Source organism: Octodon degus, unplaced genomic scaffold (assembly GCF_000260255.1).
Source record: "Octodon degus isolate 3935 unplaced genomic scaffold, OctDeg1.0 scaffold00001, whole genome shotgun sequence".
Taxonomy (NCBI): domain Eukaryota; kingdom Metazoa; phylum Chordata; class Mammalia; order Rodentia; family Octodontidae; genus Octodon; species Octodon degus.
In genome coordinates, this window is record NW_004524577.1 from 27390053 (window position 1) to 27413547 (window position 23495).

The following is a 23495-nucleotide window of genomic DNA, read 5'->3' on the forward strand; positions in this document are numbered from 1 at the left end:
TATCCTTTATCGCTGAATAGTAGTACTCCATTGTATAAAAAGACTACATATTTTTATCCATTCCTTGGTTGATAACAGTTTAGATTGTTTCCAAGATCCAGCTGTTAAAAATTCTGCTTCTATAAACATGGACACATGTATTTGGTATGATTTTTCTGTGAAGATAGTCAGCAGGCGAATAACTGGGTCAAATGGGATTTCAAATGCTAGTTTTTTAAAGAACTCTCCATACTAATTTTCACCGTGGCTGCACCAGTCTACACTCCCACCAACAGTGGAGATAGGTTCCTTTTTCCCCACAGCCCTTCCAGCATTTGTTATTGGTTGATTGATAATAGCTGTTCTTTCCAGGGTGAGATGGAATCTCAGTGTTGGGTTTTTTTTTTTTGTTGTTGTTTGTTTGTTTGTTTTTTGTTTTTTATGTGTTTAGAACAGGGTCTACGGGGTTTCAGTACACAGATTGGACTTGTACTGATCCTCCTGTGTTTAGCCTCCCAAGTGCTGGGATTACAGTTGCATGCCACCATGCCAGGCTTCTCAGTGCTGTTTTAGTTTGCATCTCTTGAATGAGCAGTGATGTTGAACATTTTTTCATATGTTTATTTTCTGTTTGTATTTCTTCATGTGAGAAGTGCATATTCACCTCAGTTGCCCATTTTTGGCCTGATCTTTAAATTTCGGAGGTTTGGGCCAGGAAGATAGCTCAGTAGAATAAGCACTTGCCTGGCAAGTGCAAGGGCCTGAATTCTATCCTTGGTTTCACAAAAAAAAAAAAACAGTCTGGGAGGTTTGATATTTTTGATTTCTTTATTCTCCGTAATAATCCTTCGTTTGCAGAACAGGTGGCAAACATTTTTTCTCACGTTGTGGGTTGTCTCTTCACTCTGTTGATTTCTCTTGCTGTGTAAAACTTTAATAGATGAAATCTCAGTTGTTTATTCTTTGTGATAGTTTCTCTGTAATGAGGATTTTATTCTTCAAGTCTGCCTACACCAGTATCTTTGAGTTTTACCTACTCTATTTTTCCAGCAAATTTAATGTTTAATATTTATATATTTGATCCATTTCAAATTTAGTTAAGTGCATGGGGGCCCAGGCATGGGAGGCCGTGGTGGCTTCCGAGGAGGCTTCGGCAGTGGCCTTTGAGGTCACGGGCGTGGCAGGGGCCGGGGCCGGGGCCGGGGCCGGGGCCGGGGGCGAGGCCTAGGCCAAGGCCGCAGGTCTTGCAGCAGTGAGGCTGCGGGTCTTGCAGCGGTAAGGCTGAGGACAAAGAGTGGATTCCTGTCACCAAGCTGGGTCATCTGGTCAAAGACATGAAGATCGAGTCGCTGGAGGAAATTTACCTTTTTTCCTTACCCATTAAGGAATCCGAGATTATTGACTTTTTCCTGGGCACATCCCTCAAGGATGAAGTTCTGAAGATCATGCCTGTGCAGAAGCAAACTCGTGCTGGCCAGCAGACCAGGTTCAAGGCATTTGTCGCCATTGGGGCCTACAACGGTCATGTTGGCCTGGGTGTAAAGTGTTTCAAGGAAGTAGCCACTGCCATTTGTGGGGCCATTATCCTGGCCAAGCTCTCCATTGTCCTCATGAGGAGAGGCTACTGGGGAAACAAGATCGGCAAGCCCCACACTGTTCCTTGCAAGGTGATGGGCTGCTGTGGCTCTGTGTTGGTGCGTTTGATCCCTGCCCCCAGAGGCACTGGCATTGTCTCAGCCCCTGTGCCCAAGAAGCTGCTGCTGATGGCTGCTACTTTGGGCAACTTTGCTAAGGCCACCTTTGATGCCATCTCCAAGACCTACAGCTATCTCGCCCCTGACCTCTGGAAAGAGACTGTGTTCACCAAGTCTCCCTATCAGGAATTCACTGACCATCTTATGAAAACCCACACCAGAGTCTCTGTCCAGAGGACTCAAGCTCCAGCAGTAGCTACAACATAAAAGGTTTTACACAAGAAAAATAAAATGAATTAAGTCTGTAAAAAAGTGAATAAATAAATAAATTTCTTGTAGAATTCAGCAATGATTCTGAGAGGGCCTGGGCTTTTCTTTGTTGGTAGGTTTTTAAGGAACTTTTCTTTCTTTTTTTTTTGCAATATTGGGGATTGTACTCAGAACCTTGCACTTGCCAGGCAGGTGCTTATTATTCTGAGCTCTCTACCTGGCTCAATAGGTTTTAATTACTATTTTATTGAATGAGATTGATTTATCATCTTTGGTAATTCATATGTATTTAGGAATCTGTCCATTTCTTCTATATTTTACATCTCACTAGAATACACGTTTTCTTTCTTTTCTTTTTCTTTTTTTTTTTGTACTTTAAGGAAGGCTGTTTACAGCATCCCAAGAGCTGGGCTTACAGGTGCGTGCCACCTTGCCCAGTCTCAGCTGCCATCTCAACACACCCTGGGCACGTAGCGGGGGCGGGGCTGGAACCCCAGGACCCTAAGCCTGCTTGCAGTTGCTTTAATCCGCTGAGCTATTTGTCCAGCCCTTTAGAATACAAATTTTCAAAGTAGGTATAGATGATCTTGTGTATTTCTGCAGGGTCCATTATGACTTCACCCTTTTCATTCTTTCTTATTTATTTATTTTGCAGAACTGGGGGTGGAACTCAGCCCCTTCCGTTTGCCAGGCAGCGTTTATTCTAGTGAGCCATCTCACCGCCCCCTCCATAAGATTTTTTTTTCCCTTTTCATTCTTGATTGTGTGGATTTGAGTATTTTCTTTCCTTTTGAGATAAGGAAACCAACTCTTCCATTCTGTAATTCTTAGTATTGTTTTTTAGTCTCCATTCCATTAAGTTCTGCTTTATAATTTCATTGCACTATGATTTGATAATATGCATGGGATAATTTCAATTCCTTTGCATTTACTTATATATATTCTATGAGCTAGAATACAGTTATTTTGAAGAATATACTCTGTTCAGCTGAAAAGATTGTATATTCTGATGTGGGGTGGAATGTTCTGTAGACATCTACTTAATCTATTTTTTCAAGATTTTGGTTCAATTCTATTATTTCATTATTCACTTTTTGTGCAGTTGTTCTCTCATTTTGTGACTGAGGTATTAAGATCACCTCATAAAATTGTATTAGTACTTTATTTTTCATGCCCATTAATATTTGTTTTGTATAGTTTGGTGCACTAATATTTGTTGTATATATTTATGATTATTATCTCTTCCTCTTTGATTGCTTCCTTTATAAGGATGTAGTGATGTTCTTTATTTCTCTTAACCAGTCTTGGCTTGAAATTCACTTTGTTTGCAAATAGAATAAATAACCCTGCTTTTTTCTGATTTCCTATTGCATGGAGTATTGTTTTTCATCCTTTCACTTTAGTCTGTGAATTTCTTTCTGAATTAAATATTTTCTTGTATGCAGCATATTGTTGGATTTTGCTTCTTGATCCATTCTCCCAGTCTGTGTCTTTTAATTCATGGATTGGGACTGTTAACATTGATGGTCATAACTGATATGTTTTGACTTATCCTTTTCATGTTATCTTGCTGTTGTTGTCCTCCCACCCCCTTTTCCTTCTCTGTTTGCCTTGCCTGGTGGATTCCTTCTATTGGAGTTCTTGGAGTTGTAATTCTTGTTATGTCTTTCTAGAATGTCCTTGAAAATATTTTGTAGTGCTGGTTTAGTGGTCATCAATTTCTTCAAATGTTCTTTTTCATGAAAATATCTTATTTCTCCATCAGTTTTGAAAGGTAGTTTTGTGTGGTTCATTAATCTTGCTGGAAGCTTTTCTTTTAGAACTTGAAATACTTTATTCCAGACTTTCCTTGACTTGAGGGTTTGTGCTCAGAAGTCAGGTGTAATTCTGATGGGCTTTCCTGTATAGGTTATTTGTTTCTTTTCTTTAACAGCTTCTAAGATCCTGCTTTTGTGTTGAATTTCTGGAATCTTGATTATGAAAACCTGTAGATTTTTTTGATCATGGCTAATTGGACTTCTGTATGCCTCATTAAGCTATATTCTTTTTTGTCTACCAGGGAAATTTTCTGCCATGACCTCTGTGAAGAGTTTTTTTAAATATCATTTTATATCCTACTTTTTCATGGACTCCAATCTTAAGTTATTTTTGTTTGCCTCATGTAGCAGTTGCTGGAATAATTTCCTCTTGTCCCTTGCTATTTTTAAGAAATCCTTGTTTTCATGATTGATAACTACACTCCTGTCTTCTATATCTGAGAGCCTTTCCTTGTATTGGCTTAATCTGCTGTGGATACTTTCAGTGGAATTTTTATTCTCCTGAATAGCTGCTTCAATCTGCTTTATGGATTACACTTCTTTCCTATGCTGAGTATTCATAGCTTCCATCATTTTCTTAAGCTCCTGTGTTTTTGTCTGTAACTGCTCTAGAGTCACTAGGCATGGTTTTCATTGTAGTCACTATCTCAGCAGTTATCTGAGAAATTATTTCTGATTTGAATTTTTTTCTGGTGCTTCATTCAATTACTTTGTTGCTACCACTTCAGAGATCAGTTGGGTAGCTTTTGGATTGTTCCACCTCATTGCCCCCTGGATTTCCCTTTGGTGAGCTGGATGTCTGGATTTTCCTTTTGTTTAAATGTCTTCTAGAAAACTAAAGCACTTGCTTAGGCAAGCATAGGCTAATGCAGGAACCCTGGTTTGATCCCCACCACCATATGCCACACCAGCCCCATCACCATCATGGGCTGAGCTGGCCACACACACACACACAAGTGTCTTGTCATTTTCTTTTCTTTTTTTAGTTTTAATTCCTTGAATAATGCTTGTAAGTTTCAGATAGTGAATTGCTTTTTGCTAGCATTTGAAACCCTTAGGAAATGACTTCTTCTCTGAGGTACTTTCCAGTTGTAACAGGTTTTTGGGTTTTCAGTCAGTTGCAAGATCCTACCTTTTCAATTTGTTGGGAATGTGGAGTTGCTGCCTGTTTGGCTCAGCCCCTGGATCTTTTGCAACGTGCCATAGTATTTTCTATGACCCTTACTCAATTTCAAGCTTGGAATACCAGGATGAATAGCTGTTTAAGACAATTATGTTATTTTTGGCTATACTAGTAGCAACAATCATAGCCTAGAAAATAACAAACTAAGGTTACTATTAATTTACCACCTTTAACCATATGAACTAGATGTGTAGTTATATAATAAAATCCAAGCCAGACCTACAAACTATATGCAGTTCTTAATATGTCAATTTTACACTCGGGTTAAAATTTATTTATTTATTTATTTATTTATTTAAAACATTTATTTATTTATTTAGAGTGTGTGTGTGTGTGTGTATGTGGCCAGCTCAGCCCACCAGGGGGCGGGGCTGGCTGGCATGTGGTGCTGGGGGATCGAACCACGGTCCCTGTACTTTGCCAAGCTTGTTCCAAGTAGGTGCTTTAGACCACTGAGCCATCTCACCAGCCCGAGTTAAAATTTAAATGGGTTAGGGAAAAAATAGAGGAAGAAGATGTGATTAGCAGTAAGGCTGGAGGACAAAGGGGGATCACACTAACTTTGGGAAACTGGTGCAGAAGACTTGAAAGACAGATAAAACATTGGAACAGAACTAGAATCACAGAAGCTAGAAACCACATTCACACTCATAAAAACAAGGTCATACTACAAAGGAGAAAACAGACAGAGACAGAGACAGAGAGAGAGAGAGAGAGAGTTCATTTCCATTTTTTCTCTGTTGTTGCTGGTAGACAGTGTGTAGAGATAAAGTCCTAATCTGTATTGATTTGTCCAGCAAGACAGCAGTAGCTTTTTGGTAGGGTGGTGGATAATGTCAGTAGGCCTGCATCTTGTGGAAGAGACCAGACTCATTCAGCGTGCAGCCTTTCAGTGCACTTTCTGCAGGCCTGAGCTTGGTTGGGAGCTCCTAGATGGAGCCAGCTGCTGCTCTGAGTTCTGAGCTAGATGACCCCTTTCCAAGATGGCTCCCAGACAATTGCTGTCTTGCAGGAGGACTAAGTAGCCAGCTAGTGCAGTCTTTCATGTTCATGCTGCATTTCTCCATGGAGACTTCTTGGGTCACCAGCAGGCCCTGTAATAGTCACATTTCAGAGAGAACGTGCTGCTAGCCACCTCCATCCTCTACATGGAAGTTTTTCCCTTCACTCTGATTTTGGGCTTCAGTTCATGGCTCAGATCCTTCCTGGATCTGGGGAACCCACTTCCCTTCCTCTTCTTTACATTGCTATATTTCAGTGTCTGGATGGAAACACTCAAAGAGACTCTTCTCTGCTGCTTACCACTCCACCATCTTGGATGGTCACCCCCTCAACAATTTTAAGTAGTCTTCCAAGTGCAATATAGCTGGGCTTTAATGCTAGGATATATACATTGTCTGTGTTTGAAGTTTGAAATTGTAACACACATAAATGTTCCAAAGTGCATTTATTTAAAAAGGCAATTAAAATAGTTAAAATATACCGTGACTTCCGTTAAAATATGAAACAACAGCCTAAGTTGTATGGTAATAACAATAAGCTTGTCTTCTAGATGGTTAACAACTTAAGTTTGCAGACCAAAATTAGAGAAAAAGGTGGGCTGCAGGGAAAGCCAACATTTTGGCCCTAGCCTTCTAAGGTCAATTAAGACTCAGGACATATGAGAACTTGTACTGTAATGTCATGTAACTCAGTAGTGTCCCAAATTTTCTGATCAAGGAGATTATGGGGCCAAAGAGGAAAGTGATCAACGATGTAGAGTGTGCCTAAGGAGAATCACATGGAGAGAAAACATTCTCTCAGGCTTTCACAGAGAGCACATTGGCCAAGCAATGGCCGTGACTCATCCACATGGCTGACACTGATAAAGGTTTTACAATCTGAGGTACAGGATATCAGGATAAATCCTGAGAGGATTTGACTGACCTTATCAGATCCAAAAGCTACAACTCTTGTTGCATAGATCCTGCTTTACCTTGGTCTTAACCATCCAGGAGAAAAGTATAAAAAAGAAATATAAGAAGTAAAGCCATGCTGTTATGTTGAGCTGTAGGGGACTCAGGTCAACAATTTCTGACATTGCCAGTCAAGCGGAAGACCCAATACTATTATGGGCTACTGGTCTCTTTTAGAATATTTTCTCTTTTAGAATTTTACACACCTATAATACTCAAATAACGGAACTTTAAAAAAAAGGGAATACAGATGAATGTCCATTTTGTATCTGTGTATTCAAAGTGGTTAGGATAGATATACAGTTACAGTCGCTTAATGAATAGAGGGATTAGTTCTAATGGTGTTTGTAAATAGGATATTAAGTCCACATCTTGTACAGCAATTAACCACTAGGAAGAATGTATGCAATGTGTTAATTATTGAAACTGTCCTACCAATTTGATTTGAAACTGTCTCATTGCTATTTGTTTATCAATAAAATTATGGAAAGAAAAAAAAAAGAACAGACTGCCCTGAGGGACAGAATGCCTTAAAAAAAACAAAGATTATTTTCATTTTAATTGGAATTTTACCCAGTAGTGTTTGTCCCATTAGCCTGAAAAACTATGCATAATACATTGCTATTTATCAGTGAAGGTATGGGTAATTTTTATTTTCATTGCAGCATTCTTGACTATGTAGTGGAGAGTTCTTCTCTCCCCTAGTCACTTTTCATCAACCAGTGAGATTGTTTTCTTCATAATAAATATTACTATTTGAAAAAAAAAAAGACATCATTCTGTGTGCATACATAGAATTTTTTTATCAGTATGCAGTTTTATAACTTGATTATACCAAAATTATTTGCTTATTTTAGCTGACTGCTTATTTTCCTTTACATTATTTGATGTAAATGGGTACTAGAAAATAATTTAAAATTATTTGTAATCTTTTCTCACATATTACTTATCATTTAGAAGGCCAGATGTCATCTGAACACATATTTTCAAAGTTTCTTTTTGTGGAACCATGAATCAAACTCAAGAGCTCATGCTTACCAGACAGGCACTGAACCACTGAAGTATATTGCAGGGAGACTGGCACACATTTTACATTTTTGTTGTGATTAATGAAAGCTCAATGAGGTAAGGTTGTTGTAGAGAAATTGCTTGACGATTTAGGTAGAATTATGTTTTATTAGTGATTTTGTTTTTAAAAGAAAGCTAATACTAATTTATAGCATTATCTTTGTAATACTTTAAGGAGATTTCAGTATGATCATTTTGTCAAGGTCTGTTAGATGGAATGACTAAAAAGAGTTTTAAGGTTTTATAACTTAGACAGTTTTTTTCTTTTTTTTCATCAAGGAACAAAGTAACTAGATTAATTCATTATATTAGGTGATATTTTTCTAAACTTTGAAAATGTATGCTTTCAAAATGATTTAAAGCACATGTTTCTGTTTTAAATACTAGGTTCTGGAATGTGGAGTGTGTGAAGATGTCTTTTCTTTGCAAGGAGACAAAGTTCCTCGCCTTCTGCTTTGTGGCCACACAGTGTGTCATGACTGCCTCACTCGCTTACCTCTTCATGGAAGAGCAATACGTTGCCCATTCGATCGACAAGTGACAGACCTAGGTGGGGAAATTCTTTTATGGATTTAAGATTGAAAATTATTACTGTAGCATAAATTATATTTGAAATAATTTCTTTTGTTTGTTTTTCTGTTTTCTTTTGTTTTTTAGAAACCTACATAGTGGGTTTCACTATGTAGTTCAGGCTGACCTTGAACTTCCAGCAGTCCTCTGTCTTGGCCTTTGGAGTATAGACATGTGCTACCATGCTCAACTTAAAATAATTTCTTTACACAAAAAATACAAAGTTCCAAAGACCATTAAAATAAATTGAAATTTCTATTACATCTTCTAACTGTAAACTAGCTGAGTCATAATTACTAATATTTCATCTTTTGTGATGTTTATATTCAATAATTATATATGAAGAGCTTTAAGACATTAAGAGTTATATGTACTGCCCCATTCAAAGAAATGGTAATAGTATATTCATCACAGATTAAATCATGTGCATCATACCATTCGTTCAATCAAAATATTTTCTTTATAAGTAAATGAACCTGTATTGAAAATATTGATGAATCATTTTGGTCTGAGCAACTTTTTATTTTTAAAATTTTTTTTGTAGTACTGGGCATTAAACCTGGATCCTTCACACTGAGCTGTATCTCCAGCCCCCCTTTTTTTTTTCCAGCCCTTTTTTATTTTGAGACATGTTCTTACAAAATCACTGAATTCCCCAGGCTGAGCTCACATTATGATCTACTTGCCTCAGCTTTCCAGAGTACTGAGATTAAAGGCATATGAAACAATGTATGGTTTCAGTCTATTATTTATTATTATCAGAGACAGAAGTATTTGTATCTTGCGATGACTACTCCTTATTTTCTGCTAAAATGAATTAAAAGTCCTAGGTGGTTTTTTTTTTTTTTTTTTCTTTCTTTTTTGTATGTTTCCTTTTTCTTATTCTTTTTATTTTTGATACAGGGTTTCACTACGTAGTTCAGGCTGGCCTTGAACTCACTTTGTAGCCCAGACTAGTACCAAACTAGCAAAGATCATTCTTTTTATTTTTGATACAGGGTTTCACTACGTAGTTCAGGCTGGCCTTGAACTCACTTTGTAGCCCAGACTGGTCTTTTTTTTTTTTAAATTTTATTTATTTGTGTGTGTGTGTGTGTGTGTGTGTGTGTGTGGCCAGCTCAGCCCACCAGGGGGCAGGGCTGGCTGGCATGTGGTGCTGGGGGATTGAACCGTGGTCCCTCTGATTTGCTAAGCTTGTTCTAAGTAGGTGCTTTAGACCACTGAGCCATCTCACCAGCCCTCAGACTGGTCTTGAACTTGAAGTGATTCTCCTGTCTCAGCCTCCTAGTGCTGGGATTACAGGCGTGTGCCACCGTGCCTGCTCTCTTGTGTATTTCTTTTTTTCAGTACTGGTGGGTGAGTGAACTCAGAACCGTGTGCTTGCCATCTCTTGTGTATTGCTAAAATTTTGCTTTGTGGGCTGGGGAGATAGCTCAGTGGTCTAAGTGCCTGCCTGGCAAGTGCAAGGACCTGGGTTCAATCCCTAGTACCACATGTCATGCCACAGGCCACCAAAACTGGGCATGGGTGCATGCCTGTAATCCCAGTTCTGGGGAGGCTGAGATAGGAGGATAACTATGAGTCTGAGCTGTACAGCAAGATCTTGTACCTAAATAAATAAATAAATAAATAAGTAAAATAGGGCCAGTGAGATAGCTCACTGGTCTGAAGCACCAGCTTAGGCAAGTGTGGGGACCCTGGTTTGATCCCTGGCACCACATGCCACTCTAGCTCCTGACCCCAGGGCAGGCTGAGCCGGCCACAAAAAAATTTTAAAAAATCAAGAAATAAAAATAAAATTTTGCTTTGTGTATTTTGAAATAAGTCATTACTTTGCCATATCACATTTGGAAATAATGACTTCTATTAATATTAGAAATTTTAATTTACAAATGTAATTTCATTTCTGTAAGTTTACTGATTTTAGGTAAAAGAAATTTTCTCTGTGACATTTAAAGCTGCTGTGTATTTCTGGTCTATAGCATGATATAAGATGTCTTTTAGAGTACTTTTACTATATATACAATGGAACACATTTAGAAAATTTATCCACTTATAGAGTAAGCAGGAGTACCCATAGTTTTAGACTAGAAAACTTTAAAATGTGAATAAATATGGTTTGAAAATTTTATCTTAGCATTTCTGTTATCTTTAATGTAAACACTTTGTTTCTGAGATAATATATGATAGTGATACTGTCATTACAGATAGCATTAATGTACTATAAGCTAAGAAAGTGGAGATGTCTATTCTGATGTTCTTTTATTTGATGGTTTATTTTTATATATTTATTTATTTATTTTTGATACCAGGGATTGAATTCAGGACCTTGCATTTGCCAGACCAGCCCTTGCTTTGCTGAGCCATCTCCCTGGCTACCTTTTGTTTTTTAAGACACATGTACTGTACATTATTTCTTTATAAAAAATTATACTTACAGATACGATAACTTTTGTAGATGAAGGCTAGAACTTTTCTTCCACTGTTTTGAGAAGCACTATCGTTTTTCTATGTTAATACCACAGGGTCAGGTATTGAACATATAGAATATTCAACTAAAGTACAAATCTATGACAGGGAATAGTTGTTTCCATCTTAGGTTCAAATCAAATAAAATGTGAATACTAACATAATATTGGAAAAACATCTCCCTTAGCTAAGAGATTATAATTACTATGGCATGTAGGTAGTTTTGTTTTTAAGTTTTTTTTTTCTTTTTCTCTGTTTCCAGTCTGGAATGTGTGCTAGTTTCCTTTGATATATACTTGGCTGTCATTTTATAAAAATACTTCTTTTGAGACAGTGTCTCGCTATGTAGTCTAGGCTGTCTTTGAAACTATGTAGCTGAGACTGGTCTTGAACTCACAGTGGTCCACTTGTCTCACCTTTCCTTGTGCTGGGATAACAGACGTGTACCACCATGTCCAGCATAGAATGTCATTATTTAAATTTATTTTTAGTTGTATTATAGGAATATTTATATACACTATAGAAAATTTGGAAAAATAGAAAAATGGAAAGAAGAAAAAGTATTTTTAATTCATTCATTTGTTTATTTATGTTGGTCTTGCTAAGCAGTTCAGGTTGGCCTTGAGCTCACTTTGTAGCCCAGACTAGTACCAAACTAGCAAAGATCCTGCCTCAACCTCTGTGTGCTGGGGTTACTGCATGGGCCACCATGCCCAGTGATTCTTTCTTTTAAAAGAAAATTATCTCTAATATCAAACAAAAAACACAATACAAATGCAAAACCATCACCACAGTAACAAAACAAAGAGAGGGAGAGAAAAAGTCCACTTCCAGGTATTCTCTGCTGTCCTTGGTAGACTGCTATGGAAACCAACTCCTGATCCATGTTGACTGATTTGGGCAGGCCAGCAGTGGCTTTTGGCAGGGTTGTGGATAATCTCAGTGAGCCTGCACCTTCTATCTGAGGCCAGACTTGCTCTAAATGCAGAAGTCAGCCTACCCCTCTCTAAGATGTCTTCCTGGGCAATCTTTCTCATGCAGGACAACTGAGCCCTTAGCATTCACCACCAGCTAGTGCAGTCCTTCATATGAGATGCTCCCCTCTCTTGCTGTGTCTCTCCATGGAGACCTCTGGGGTCACCAGCAGTCACTGTGTGTCTTCTTGAACATTGAGTCCCATCTCAGGGAAAAGGTGCCACTGGTTATCTTCTTCTTCATTGAAATTTCTCTCTTTACTCTCTCCATGGACTTGAATTCATGCTTCAGATCCTTCCTTCCTTCCCTCCCTCTTATCTTCCTTATGTTGCTCTATTCTAGCATCTAGATGGCAACTCTCTTGAGAGATGCTTTCTCTGCTGCTCACCACTCTGCCATCTTAGTGCTCCTCCCCCTATTGATATTTCTTATTGTAGATCACAGTGAAAAATTCTTAAAGCACTTGTTGTATATTAATTCAGTGATAAAGTAAGATTTTTAAAGTTAACCAATAGGAAAGTAGAATTTTAAAGTATATTTTTAGCCAGGTACTGTGGTCTACAACTGTAATCCTACCATTCAGAAATTGGGAGGCTGAGGCAGGAGAATCACCATGAGTGCAAGTCCAGCCTGAATTATATAGTGAGTTCAAGATCAGCCTGGCTGCATAGTGAAACTATTTAACAAAATAATATTTCTACTTGACATGCTAAGGAATTATTTTTTTCTGAAAAGAACAGTGACAAAGCAATTATTCTGGAATGACAAGGAAATGGAGAAATTCTGGCTTTTTAAGAGTGAGACATTATTAATGGTCAGGCATGGTATCCCACATCTGTAATCCCAATAATTAGCATAGAAGCAAGTTGGATTGTGAATTTGAGGCTAACCTGTGATACATGGTGAAAATGAGACTTTCGTCTCCAGCTCTGTGATACAAGAATTAATACTACATTTTGTTACATGTAGTTTTTTGATTTTATCTTCTAGGTGATTCAGGTGTTTGGGGGTTGAAAAAAAATTTTGCTTTATTAGAGCTTTTGGAACGACTACAGAATGGACATATTGGTCAATATGGAGCTGCAGAAGAAGCCATTGGCATATCTGGAGAGGTATTGCTTGACTTGGTTAAATATTTGTTATAATTTTTTCCTTAGTTTAAAATATTTACTATTAACACAATGGTACCTCACTTTCTTTACCAGGCAAATTTCTAGAAATACAACTTTTTATTACATTACACTTCTAAAGACTACACTAGTATCAACATAACAAAAATAGAACAACTTGAATTATTTGAAAATAGTATTCCTAAAACTATGTTTTATGTGTATGTGTAAAATTTCCTGTTTATTATAATTCAATTCTACTCAAAGCTAGAGTGAATAATAGGATTGGAGAAGTAAAAATTATGTAAGCTACATTACAACAGAGGATGCAGAAGTATATTATTCAACAGTAAAATACAATAATAACAAGAAAAAACTCCCTGAAAGAGACCATTTCATGTAGAGGAAAAATGTCTTAACAATAGTAGTAGCTTAGTTACCCATGTATTTTTTGTTAAATAAAACTTGTGGGAGGCCATGAATTTGAATGGATATCTGTTGGGCCCAAAGAACTAAACCTATATAGAATATAATTACAATTTGTTTAATCTGAATAAACAGTGGTTAGTTGCAGTTTACCAATCAATTGGTTAATCAACTAAGCTGTCACCAGTTAAGGTATTTTCTATATCTCACTTGCACTTTTAAAAATAAATCCTATCTGATCACATTGTTGGTTGAAGTTCTTTGAAATTGTTTTGGGTGATGCCCAGTTTGCAAATCATTTTTTCTTTGCATTGGTTTGTTTTTCTTTGCTCAAATATACTCCACTTGACAAAACTGACTTAAGAAATTTTCTGGTTTTTATTTTTTATTTTTGTATTTTAGGGAAGGGTCTACAGGGTGTTCAGGGTCTCACTACTAGATCGGACTCATAGTGATCCGCCTGTTTACAGCCTCCCAAGAGCTGGGATGACAGGCGCTCACCACCATACCTAGTTTCAATTGCTGTCTCAGTGGGCCCCCGAGGGTGGGGCTGGCACAGTAGGCCCAGGATCGAACCCTCACGCTTTAATCTACTGAGCTATTTGGCCAGCCTGAAATTTTCTGTTTTAACATATATAAATCTTTGCAAAATTATGGGGTCTTATATTTCAAAATTTGCTCTATCATATTTACTGGATTCAGTTTTAAACCATTATGTTTTTGTCAGAGTATCATTCGTTGTGATGAAGATGAAGCTCACGTTGCATCTGTGTATTGCACTGTGTGTGCAACTCACTTGTGCTCAGAGTGTTCTCAAGTTACTCATTCTACAAAGACTTTAGCAAAGCACAGGCGAGTGCCTCTAGCTGATAAACCTCATGAGAAAACCATGTGCTCTCAGCACCAAGTACATGCCATTGAGTTTGTTTGCTTGGAAGAAGGTTGTCGGACCTGCCCACTCATGTGCTGTGTCTGCAAAGAATATGGAAAACATCAAGGCCATAAGGTAGGAATTTTGTTTAAATTGAACGACTTTACCTAACTTACCAGCCTTTGTTTTCCTTGACCTGGTTCTTTATGCTAAAATGAAAGATTGAAGAAGAATCAAGTGATGTGTGGATTGGTCTTTGTAGCATGAAAAGAAATGAGTTTTCATTTGTTTGTTTGAGATAGGGTCTTACTTTGTAGTTCAGACTACTCTTAAACTTAGCAATCCTCCTGTTTCAGCCTCCCAAATGCTTAATTACAGGTGTGTGCCACTGTGCCTGGCTTGAGAGGTTTTTGAATGTCATAAAAAGTTCAAGCCTAATGACTCTTTACTGAAAAATATCTTTCTAACCAGGTGTGGTGGCACACATCCATAATCCTAACTATCGGGAGGCTCAGGAGGGTGGATTGCAAGTTTGAGTCTCCTTGTGTAATTTAGTGGGACCTTGTTTTAAAGTACAATTTTATTTTATCTTTATTTATTTATATTTCGTACTGCAGATTGAACTCAGGACCTTGCGCTTGCCAGGCAGGAACTTACACCGCTGTGCTGTCTCCCTATCCCTCAGAGTAAAATTTTAAAAGGGCTGGAATAGCTTTGTGGTAGAATACTTGCCTAACATGTTCAGGGTCTTGGGTTCAATCACCAGTACCTCAAAATGAAAAGAAATTTATTCTAATAGGAAAAAAAAAAGTCTTCTTTATGTTCTTATTTTTCATAATACACAGGATAATTTCATAGTATTTATGTTTACACATGTACTGTTATATTATAAAGTTTCTATGTTTCTTGTCTCATAAATGGACTGCCCCATTTTAAATTATTTCTTTAGTAGTATAGTTCTCTTATGAAAAATTAAAAGTATGTTTTTGCCTTCTTAGGCTGTACTTTTTCTAAAAGTGTTGTAAAATCATCTGTGGCTGATACTTTTTTATATTAAGCAAAATTTAAAGTAGCTTTTATATCAGTCAATATTGTGAATTCTGTAATTATGTTGTATTTTATAGCATTCAGTATTGGAACCAGAAGCTAACCAGATCCGAGCATCAATTTTAGATATGGCTCACTGCATACGGACCTTCACTGAGGAAATCTCAGATTATTCTAGAAAATTAGTTGGAATCGTTCAGCACATTGAAGGCGGAGAACAAATAGTGGAAGATGGAATCGGAATGGCACACACAGAACATGTATGGATTTTTTTCTTCCTTTTTAATCTTCTTACCCCTTTCATTCTCACCTTTTTCACCTTCTAGTAAGTATTGCACAGTTACAGTGTGCTGGTACTGCACTAGTGACTGAAACCAACTTTTAAAAAGTATTTTCATGGAAGTTATCATCCATTATGAAGCAGAGGCAGTGTGTTAGTGTGATAACTTTTGTGTAGTGGGTAGGGAAGTATGGACTTCATATAAAAGGAGCATCAATTTGTGTGGGTCAAAGAAGGCTTCCTAGAAGAAGTCATGTCTAAACTGAGGTTTAAAGGAGTTCAGTCAGGGAGAAGAATGTGGTAAGAAATGAGCTGTTCCAGAGAGGGTAGAATATGTTAAAATGCTGAAAAATGAGGATTGGGCAAGAAGAAACTTAAAACTCACTCCAGTTTTCAAAGTTTCTTGATGGCAAGAAGATAGGTCGGAAAGTTAAAGGCTAAATCATGCAGCATCTTTTTAGTCATGTTATAGTTTGGAACTTAGTCTAAGTGTAGTGATCAGCTCTTGGAGAATTGATACAGGAATAACATAATCAGATTTGCATTAAAAATGGTTGCTTTTAAATACAGAAAATGAACTGGAAGAGCAACATATTGTAAGTAAGATCTATGAAAACATCGTTAAAAGTTTCTAATGGTGAGATGCTTATGGCGGTAGGGTTGTAAGAATGGAAAGTAAGATATATTTGATATTTGAGATTTTAAGGAAGTAGAAAAAAGGCCCTAGTGATTGATTGTTGATATTAATTGGTCAGGTAACTTGGAGGGTCTAACAATTAGGCCAGTTAGAAACTAGCATACCAAGTATGATTGAAAATACAGTGAATGTTTAAATTTAAAAATTATGATAAATTATACACTGCCATTAATCACCTTTAAAATACTTTTCACCTAAGATAGATACACTTATTCTTTCCACTTTTTGAAACAGTTTTGGAAGTCCTCATTTGTGTCTTTGGTTTTGCTATTGTGACTACCTTGATGTCCTGAACTGATTTTAAACATTTGTCTTTCATGGTCATTTTGACTTTGTGGAAGAGCCAAAAGTTGCACAGTGCCGGATCCAGTGAATGAGGAAGATAGACGCACCATGTTTTTACAAGCCCGTCTTTCTATTGGGCGGCACTTAGTAACAGTATTCATAGTGTTTTGATTCACACCAAATAAATACACAAAAGAGGACTTCTAGAATTACTTCAGAATGAAGCAAAAATGACAGAATATTTGAACCGAGGGAGATATTTTGAGGGGGACTAATGGCAATGTGTCTTGTAATGTAATATTGAAAAATTTAAACATTCAATGTATATTTTGCTCACACTCCATAATAACAAGGTGAGAGATGAGAATGCCTGGACTAGGTTGTTTGAAAGTGGTAAAGCATGATCAGATTCTGGATACATTTTGCAGTCACGAGAAATTTGCTGGAGGACTAGTTGTGGTATGTGAAAAAGATGTTAAGGATGACTCCTATTTTTTCTTTTTGGCTTCAACAACCTGGAGGATGGAATTACCATTTACTGAGATGGAGGTAACTAGGTTTGGGGGTTGGGAGATTGGAGATTAGGTATTTCATTTTGCTTGAGATGTCATTCATAAACAGTTGGATATTTAGAGTCAGTAGTTGAAGGGAAAGTTCTACCGTGGAGGTTTAAATTTTGGAATTTGTAAGGGTGCAGATTTATAAAATATTTGTTTAGGTTATGTGTTTAAAATTTACCATATTTCCTTAGGTACCAGGTACTGCAGAGAATGCACGATCATGTGTCCGAGCTTATTTTTCTGATCTACATGAAACTCTGTGTCGTCAAGAAGAGATGGCACTAAGTGTGGTTGATGCTCACGTTCGTGAAAAACTGATTTGGCTCAGGCAGCAACAAGAAGATATGACTATTCTGTTGTCCCAAGTTTCAACTGTCTGCCTCCATTGTGAAAAAACTTTGCAGCAGGTAAACGGTTTCAATGTGGCTATAGCTACAGTTGTAAGTTTCAGTAGATAATTACCAGAGATATACACTACTTTTTTTCTTGTGTTTTATTTTGTTATTTTGAGACAGAATTTTGCTATGTAGTGCACGCTGACCTTGAACTTACTTATGAAGCCTAGACTGGTCTCAAACTCATTACAATCCTCCTGCTTCAGCCTCCTGAGTGCTGGGATTATAGACTTGCATAACCATGCTCAACAGATACACCTTGGTTTATTTTATTAGTTCAGTTGCTATTTGAGCTCTCCTGCATGCACTGATATTGCTCTCAGCACATGGTCTGTAACTTCAGTTACTGCATTAACATGTCACTATCCTGCTCTTCATTTATCCTCTCCCCCATAAAGCTGTTGATTCTAGGAATCCTCTAACCTTTGTCCTTCTCCAGTCATAGCAAGCGTTGTTACTGTTCTTTGCCAAGTGCATGCTATTTTTTCTGCTTAGAGTGCCTCTCTTTTTTTTTTCTGCTAGTGGAAATCTTCTTTTGCCTTCAAGGTTTAGTTATAATGTTAGCCAGTCTTTGGGACTTTCTCTTCCTTTGTCATTTTTTTTTTCTTTTCTTTCTTTTTTTTTTTTTTTTTTTTTTTTTGGATGCTCTCTTGCAAGTGTTCCTTGCCTCTATTCTAATTTGATAGTTCTTCAGTATTGCAGTAAACCTATGTTTTGTGATGGTTGAGGTATTATAAGCAATTTATTACGTAGTTTGCAAATGATGTTTTTAAAAATAAGATTCCTTATTTTGTTTCTCCTTCATAAATGACAGACACAGGGTAATTACTCAGGAATTTTATTTTTTTAATTTTTTTTGTATTTTTAGGGATAGGTTTACAGGGTGTTCAGGGTTTCACTACTAGATTGGATTTGTAGTGGTCTGCCTGTTTACAGCCTCCCAAGAGCTGGTATTACAGGCGCGCACCACTGCGCTCAGTCTCAATTGCTGACTCAGCACACCCCAGAGGCGGGGCTGGCACAGCAGGTCCAGGGATTGAACCTCTGGCCCCTTGCCCTGCTTGCAGGCACTTAAATCTGCTGAACTATTTGGTTGGCCACTACAGGAATTTTAGAACAGCAAACATCTACCTTATTTTTACAGATGCACTGCAAATTATTATGCTAATTTCAAGTTATGGTAGGCTAAACCTTTTACCCATGTAATGCCTGTTTGAAGTATCTGATTGTACTTACGCCAGTGTGGCTGTTCTGTACCTCTTTCGTCTTGAGTTGTTTGGTGTTTAGTCCTTATTTCATAGAATTATAGTAGTTGTGTATGCAACTTACTGTCTTTCAGCTCCAGTCCTTCTCTTCTATCATCTGCTTTGTGACATTGGGGCTTGAACTCTGAACCACTTATCTGTGTAGGCAGATTACTTCCTGTTTAGTGGCCCATAGGGGCCACTAGAGGGAAACTGGAAGGCAGGAGTTTGCTAGCTTCCTGCGGGTTCCAGTTTGCTTGGGGTTTCAGTGAATGTTATTCTTTAGAGTGAACGTATGGTTTCTCAGAGGTCTGAATTTCAGCTGTTAGCAGCCCTGTCTATGAATTTCTAAGTTTTAGTAACTCTAATTTTTCCCTTTATTCCCTAGTCCTATAGATGTTAGCTATTTTCTACAGTTTCTACTTCCATGATACTACTCTTTCAACCATCCAGTTAATAATTACACCTACTTTTTTTTTTTTTTTTTTTGAGATTTGATCTTACTATTTAGTTCAGGTTGGCCTTGAACTCAACATAAAGTTCAGGCTGGCCTCAAACTTAAGGCAGTCCTGCCTTAGCTTCCTGAGTGTTGGAATTACAATTATGTGCTATAAAGCGCATCTATAGTAAATTCTTTATGTTTAAGTAACTGGATTATTTGACTTTGAATGCTATAGTATGCATATTTGCCCTGAAGGTGTCTGGATGCATCTTTGTCCATTTTTCTATCTTTAAATTTGTTGTGTATAGATGGAAAGCATTTCTTAAATAATAAATGCTCATTCAACTCATGATGGTTGATCAAGCTACACAGCAACATCAGAACAGAATGTCTTAAGTTAGATTTATTATTTGATTATTTTCATATTTACTTTATAAAAAAATGTTTATACTTATGAAATATTTATTTTTAGTATTTGTGAAGTATTCTGTCATAATAACTGGTCATTGTCAGTGATATATCATTCCATTGAGTTAATGTATGTAAAATTGGATCTTGGATTTGTTTTTAATGTGGAACCTCTAGTCTTTTGTTTTAAGTTTTTTTAATTTATATATAACAATTGTACATACTTATGGACTACAATTGCTGTTTTGTAACTTTTTTTTTTCATTTTTGGTACCAGGAATGAACTTAGGATCTTGTGCTTGGCAGGCAGGTACTTGTGCCACTGAACTACATTCCTGGCTCCTATAATTGCTGTTTTGATGTATACATTGTTGTTATGGTTTGTATCTGGATGTCCCCCACCAAAGCTTCAGGCAGTCATCTGGCAGGCTTCTAGAGTTCATGATTGATTCATGGTCTGGTGTTAGCATTATGGTTTTGAGTGCTATACTTGCCCTGGGGCATGAGTCTGCATAAAATATAAGGGAGGTAAAGAGTCCTGCTCAGCTCCTCCCTTTTTGCTTTTGTTGCTTTTGCTGTCTTCCATGCCATGAACTGCTGCCTTTTGCTATGCTATCCTGCCTTGGAGCCAGCTGAGTATGGACTGAAACTTCCACAAACTATGAACTAAATAAACCTTCCTTTCCTTAATTTTGGGCCTTGGATATTTTGTCTCAGCAATGAGAGAAAAGTAACGAAGACAATTGCATAATGATTATGTCAGGGAAATTAGCATACGCATCACCTCAAACATTTATTATTTCTTTGTGGTGACAACATTGAGCAGGAAGAAATATATATATATATCTGTACATAACTATATACCTGACGGGAACTCAAATAACTCAACAGCAAAATACCCGGGAACTCAAATAATTGAACAGCAAAATACCCTTAAATAATCCAATCAAAAATGGGCAAACATCACTAATCGGCTGGGAAATGTAAATCTTGACCTCAATGAACTTTGCTTTCATCATTCCAATTAGAATGGGTAATATTTTTAAAATGTAAGATAAACCCTCCCTTTAAGCCATTTTAAAATATATAATAATGGGTTGAGTATTCAGAAATCAGAAAATCCATGTTCTAGAATATGAACTTTTGAGGTTCTTTTGAGACAGGGTTTCACTAAGTTGTTAAATTGCCTAGTCTTGGCTTGAATTTATGATTGTTGTGTCTTAGCCTCCCAGAATACTGGGATTACATGTGTGTGGCACCATGCCTGGCTTAAAATGTGAATTTTTTTTTTTAATCTGAAATTGTTTGAGCACCAATGTGACACTGAAAAAATTTTCAATGTTGGAGCTTTTCAGATTTGTATTTTTGACTTAAATATGTTTAACTGGTAACATGTATGTAAATTTCTCAAATGTGCACATCCCTGAATTCTGAAACAGTTCTAATCCCAAGTATTTAAGACACGGAGTACCTAACCTGTGTATTTTTGTCATTCTGTATTCACCATGCTGTGTAGTAGAACACTAGAGCTCATTCCTTCTATCTGTTGTATCTGTGCTGGTTGACCAGCCTCTATTCTCTTTCTTCCACACCCTTTCCAGGCTATGTTAACAACCGTTCTATTCTCTGCTTTCACAAGAACAACTCTCTTAGATTTCATGGATGATTAAGATCGCAAAGTGTTTGTCTCTACATCTGACTTATTTCACTTGTTATAAAGTCCTCCAGGTCATCTTATATGCCACACTTTATTTTATTTTCTCTTTATTATTTATTTTTCTTTTTGAGATAGAGTTTTTATAGTGCAGTTCAGGCTAGTTTAATAACTGAATACTGTAGTGTTAAATCGAACTGTATTCCAAGTTGGCAGTGGTAAGATTCTGTTTCTGTAAGAAAAAGTTTATGAGAAATACTGTTGTCCTTTTTCTAGGATGATTGTAGAGTTGTCTTGGCAAAACAGGAAATTACAAGGTCTTTGGAAACATTGCAGAAACAGCAGCAGCAGTTTACAGAGGTCGCAGATCACATTCAGTTGGATGCCAGCATCCCTGTCACTTTTACAAAGGTAACACTTTATGTTTTGGTGTGTTTTCAGACAAATCATGATTGATTTATGTATCTTTCTAATCAGCTCAAATACACAACTAAGAACTTAATTAATTACTGGATTTTTTTCCATAATTTTATTGAGAAACAAATAGCAGTGAGACAGTTTCAAATCAAATCGCTAGGACAGTTTCAATAATTAACACATTGCATACTGTCTTCCTAGTGGTTAATTGCTGTACAAGATGTGGACTTAATATCCTATTTGCAAACACCATTAGAACAAATCCCTCTATTCATTAAGAGAATGTAACTATATATCTGTCCTAACCGCTTTGAATACACAGATACCAAATGGACATTCATCTGTATCCCCTTTTTTGTTAAGTTCTATCATTTAAATATTATAGGTGTGTAAACTCAGCAAAATATTCTAAAAGAGTTCAGAGGTCCATAATAGTATTGGGTCTTCCGCTTGACTGGCAGTGTCAGAAATTGTTGACCTGAGTCCCCAACAGTTCAACATAACACCATGGCTTTACTTCTTATACTTCATTTTTATATTTTTCTGCTGGATGGTTAAGACCAAGGTAAAGCAGGACCTGTGCAACAAGAGTTGTAGCTTTTGGGTCTGATAAAGTCAGTCAAATCCCCTCAGGATTTATCCTGAGATCCTGTACCTCAGATTGTAGAACCTTTGTCAATGTCAGCCATGTGGCTGAGTCATGGCCATTGCTTGGCCATTGTGCTCTCTGTGAAAGCCTGAGAGAATATTTTCTCTCCATGTGACTCTCCTTAGGCATACTCTACATCATGGATCTGGATTTTTTTTTTTTTTTTTTTTTTTTTTTTAAGAAAAAAAATTTCCTGCAAAGAACAGGTTCTTTTTTTTTTTTTCCAAAAAAGAAAATTATTTTTACCATTTGTACATCTTTTTGAGGTACATTAGGGTAATCCAGTACATACATACAATGTTTATTAATCAAATGAATATAATAGGCGTGTCTAAGAAAATTTTTCATCAGTGGAAAGTAGAATAATTGTATTATGAATTTTCCTGTATTCATTACCCAATTTAACAAGTACAATCTCATTATGTCATATCTCCTTTATTCTACTCCTCAGTCTCTGGGATATTTTGAGGTAAATTCTAGCATCATATTTTTATTCCAATATTGTATCAGTTTGTTTATTAGATATTTGAGTGTGCATTTCCAAAAGATAAAGATTCTTTTTCAAAGATTAGCCAATCATACCTAAAAAGTTTAATAATCATCTCTAATATTTTCACTAATGTTGTCAAGTATCTAGTTAGTATTCAAATTGTCCATGTTATTTCCTAACAAATATTTTTTGAGAAAGAAGTTAAAGCCCTTATTTGGCCTTCAGTGTATATATTTAATTCTCCTTTTATAGTGATTCTCTTTGATTCAGAAAGGTTTGTGAATGCTGGGTGAGGTGGCACATGCCTGTCATCCCAGCACTCAAGAAGCTGAGAGAGGAGAAATGCTGCAGGATGAACAGCTTTTTTAGATTTCATACATGATTGAGATAGCAAAGTGTTTGTTTCTACATGTGACTTTTTTCACTTGTCATAAAGTCCTCCAGGTCATCCTTATATATCACATTTTATTTTCTCTTTATTATTTACTTATTTTTCTTTTTGAGATAGGGTTGGGCTACAATGCAGCCTGGGCTACAATGT

The 23495-nt window shown here is 36.8% G+C and overlaps 1 protein-coding gene across 1 annotated transcript in view; it reads left to right on the forward strand.

Annotated features, from left to right (window-relative positions):
- Window positions 1-23495, forward strand: part of Trim23 (tripartite motif containing 23) — a 37278-nt gene that overhangs the window by 1352 nt on the left and 12431 nt on the right. Inside the window, exons 2-7 of the mRNA XM_004623048.2 lie at window positions 8354-8516; window positions 12971-13092; window positions 14243-14521; window positions 15511-15693; window positions 17447-17662; window positions 21675-21809. Of these exons, the coding sequence (XP_004623105.1) occupies window positions 8354-8516; window positions 12971-13092; window positions 14243-14521; window positions 15511-15693; window positions 17447-17662; window positions 21675-21809 (1098 nt within the window). The remainder of the gene's footprint in view (window positions 1-8353; window positions 8517-12970; window positions 13093-14242; window positions 14522-15510; window positions 15694-17446; window positions 17663-21674; window positions 21810-23495) is intronic.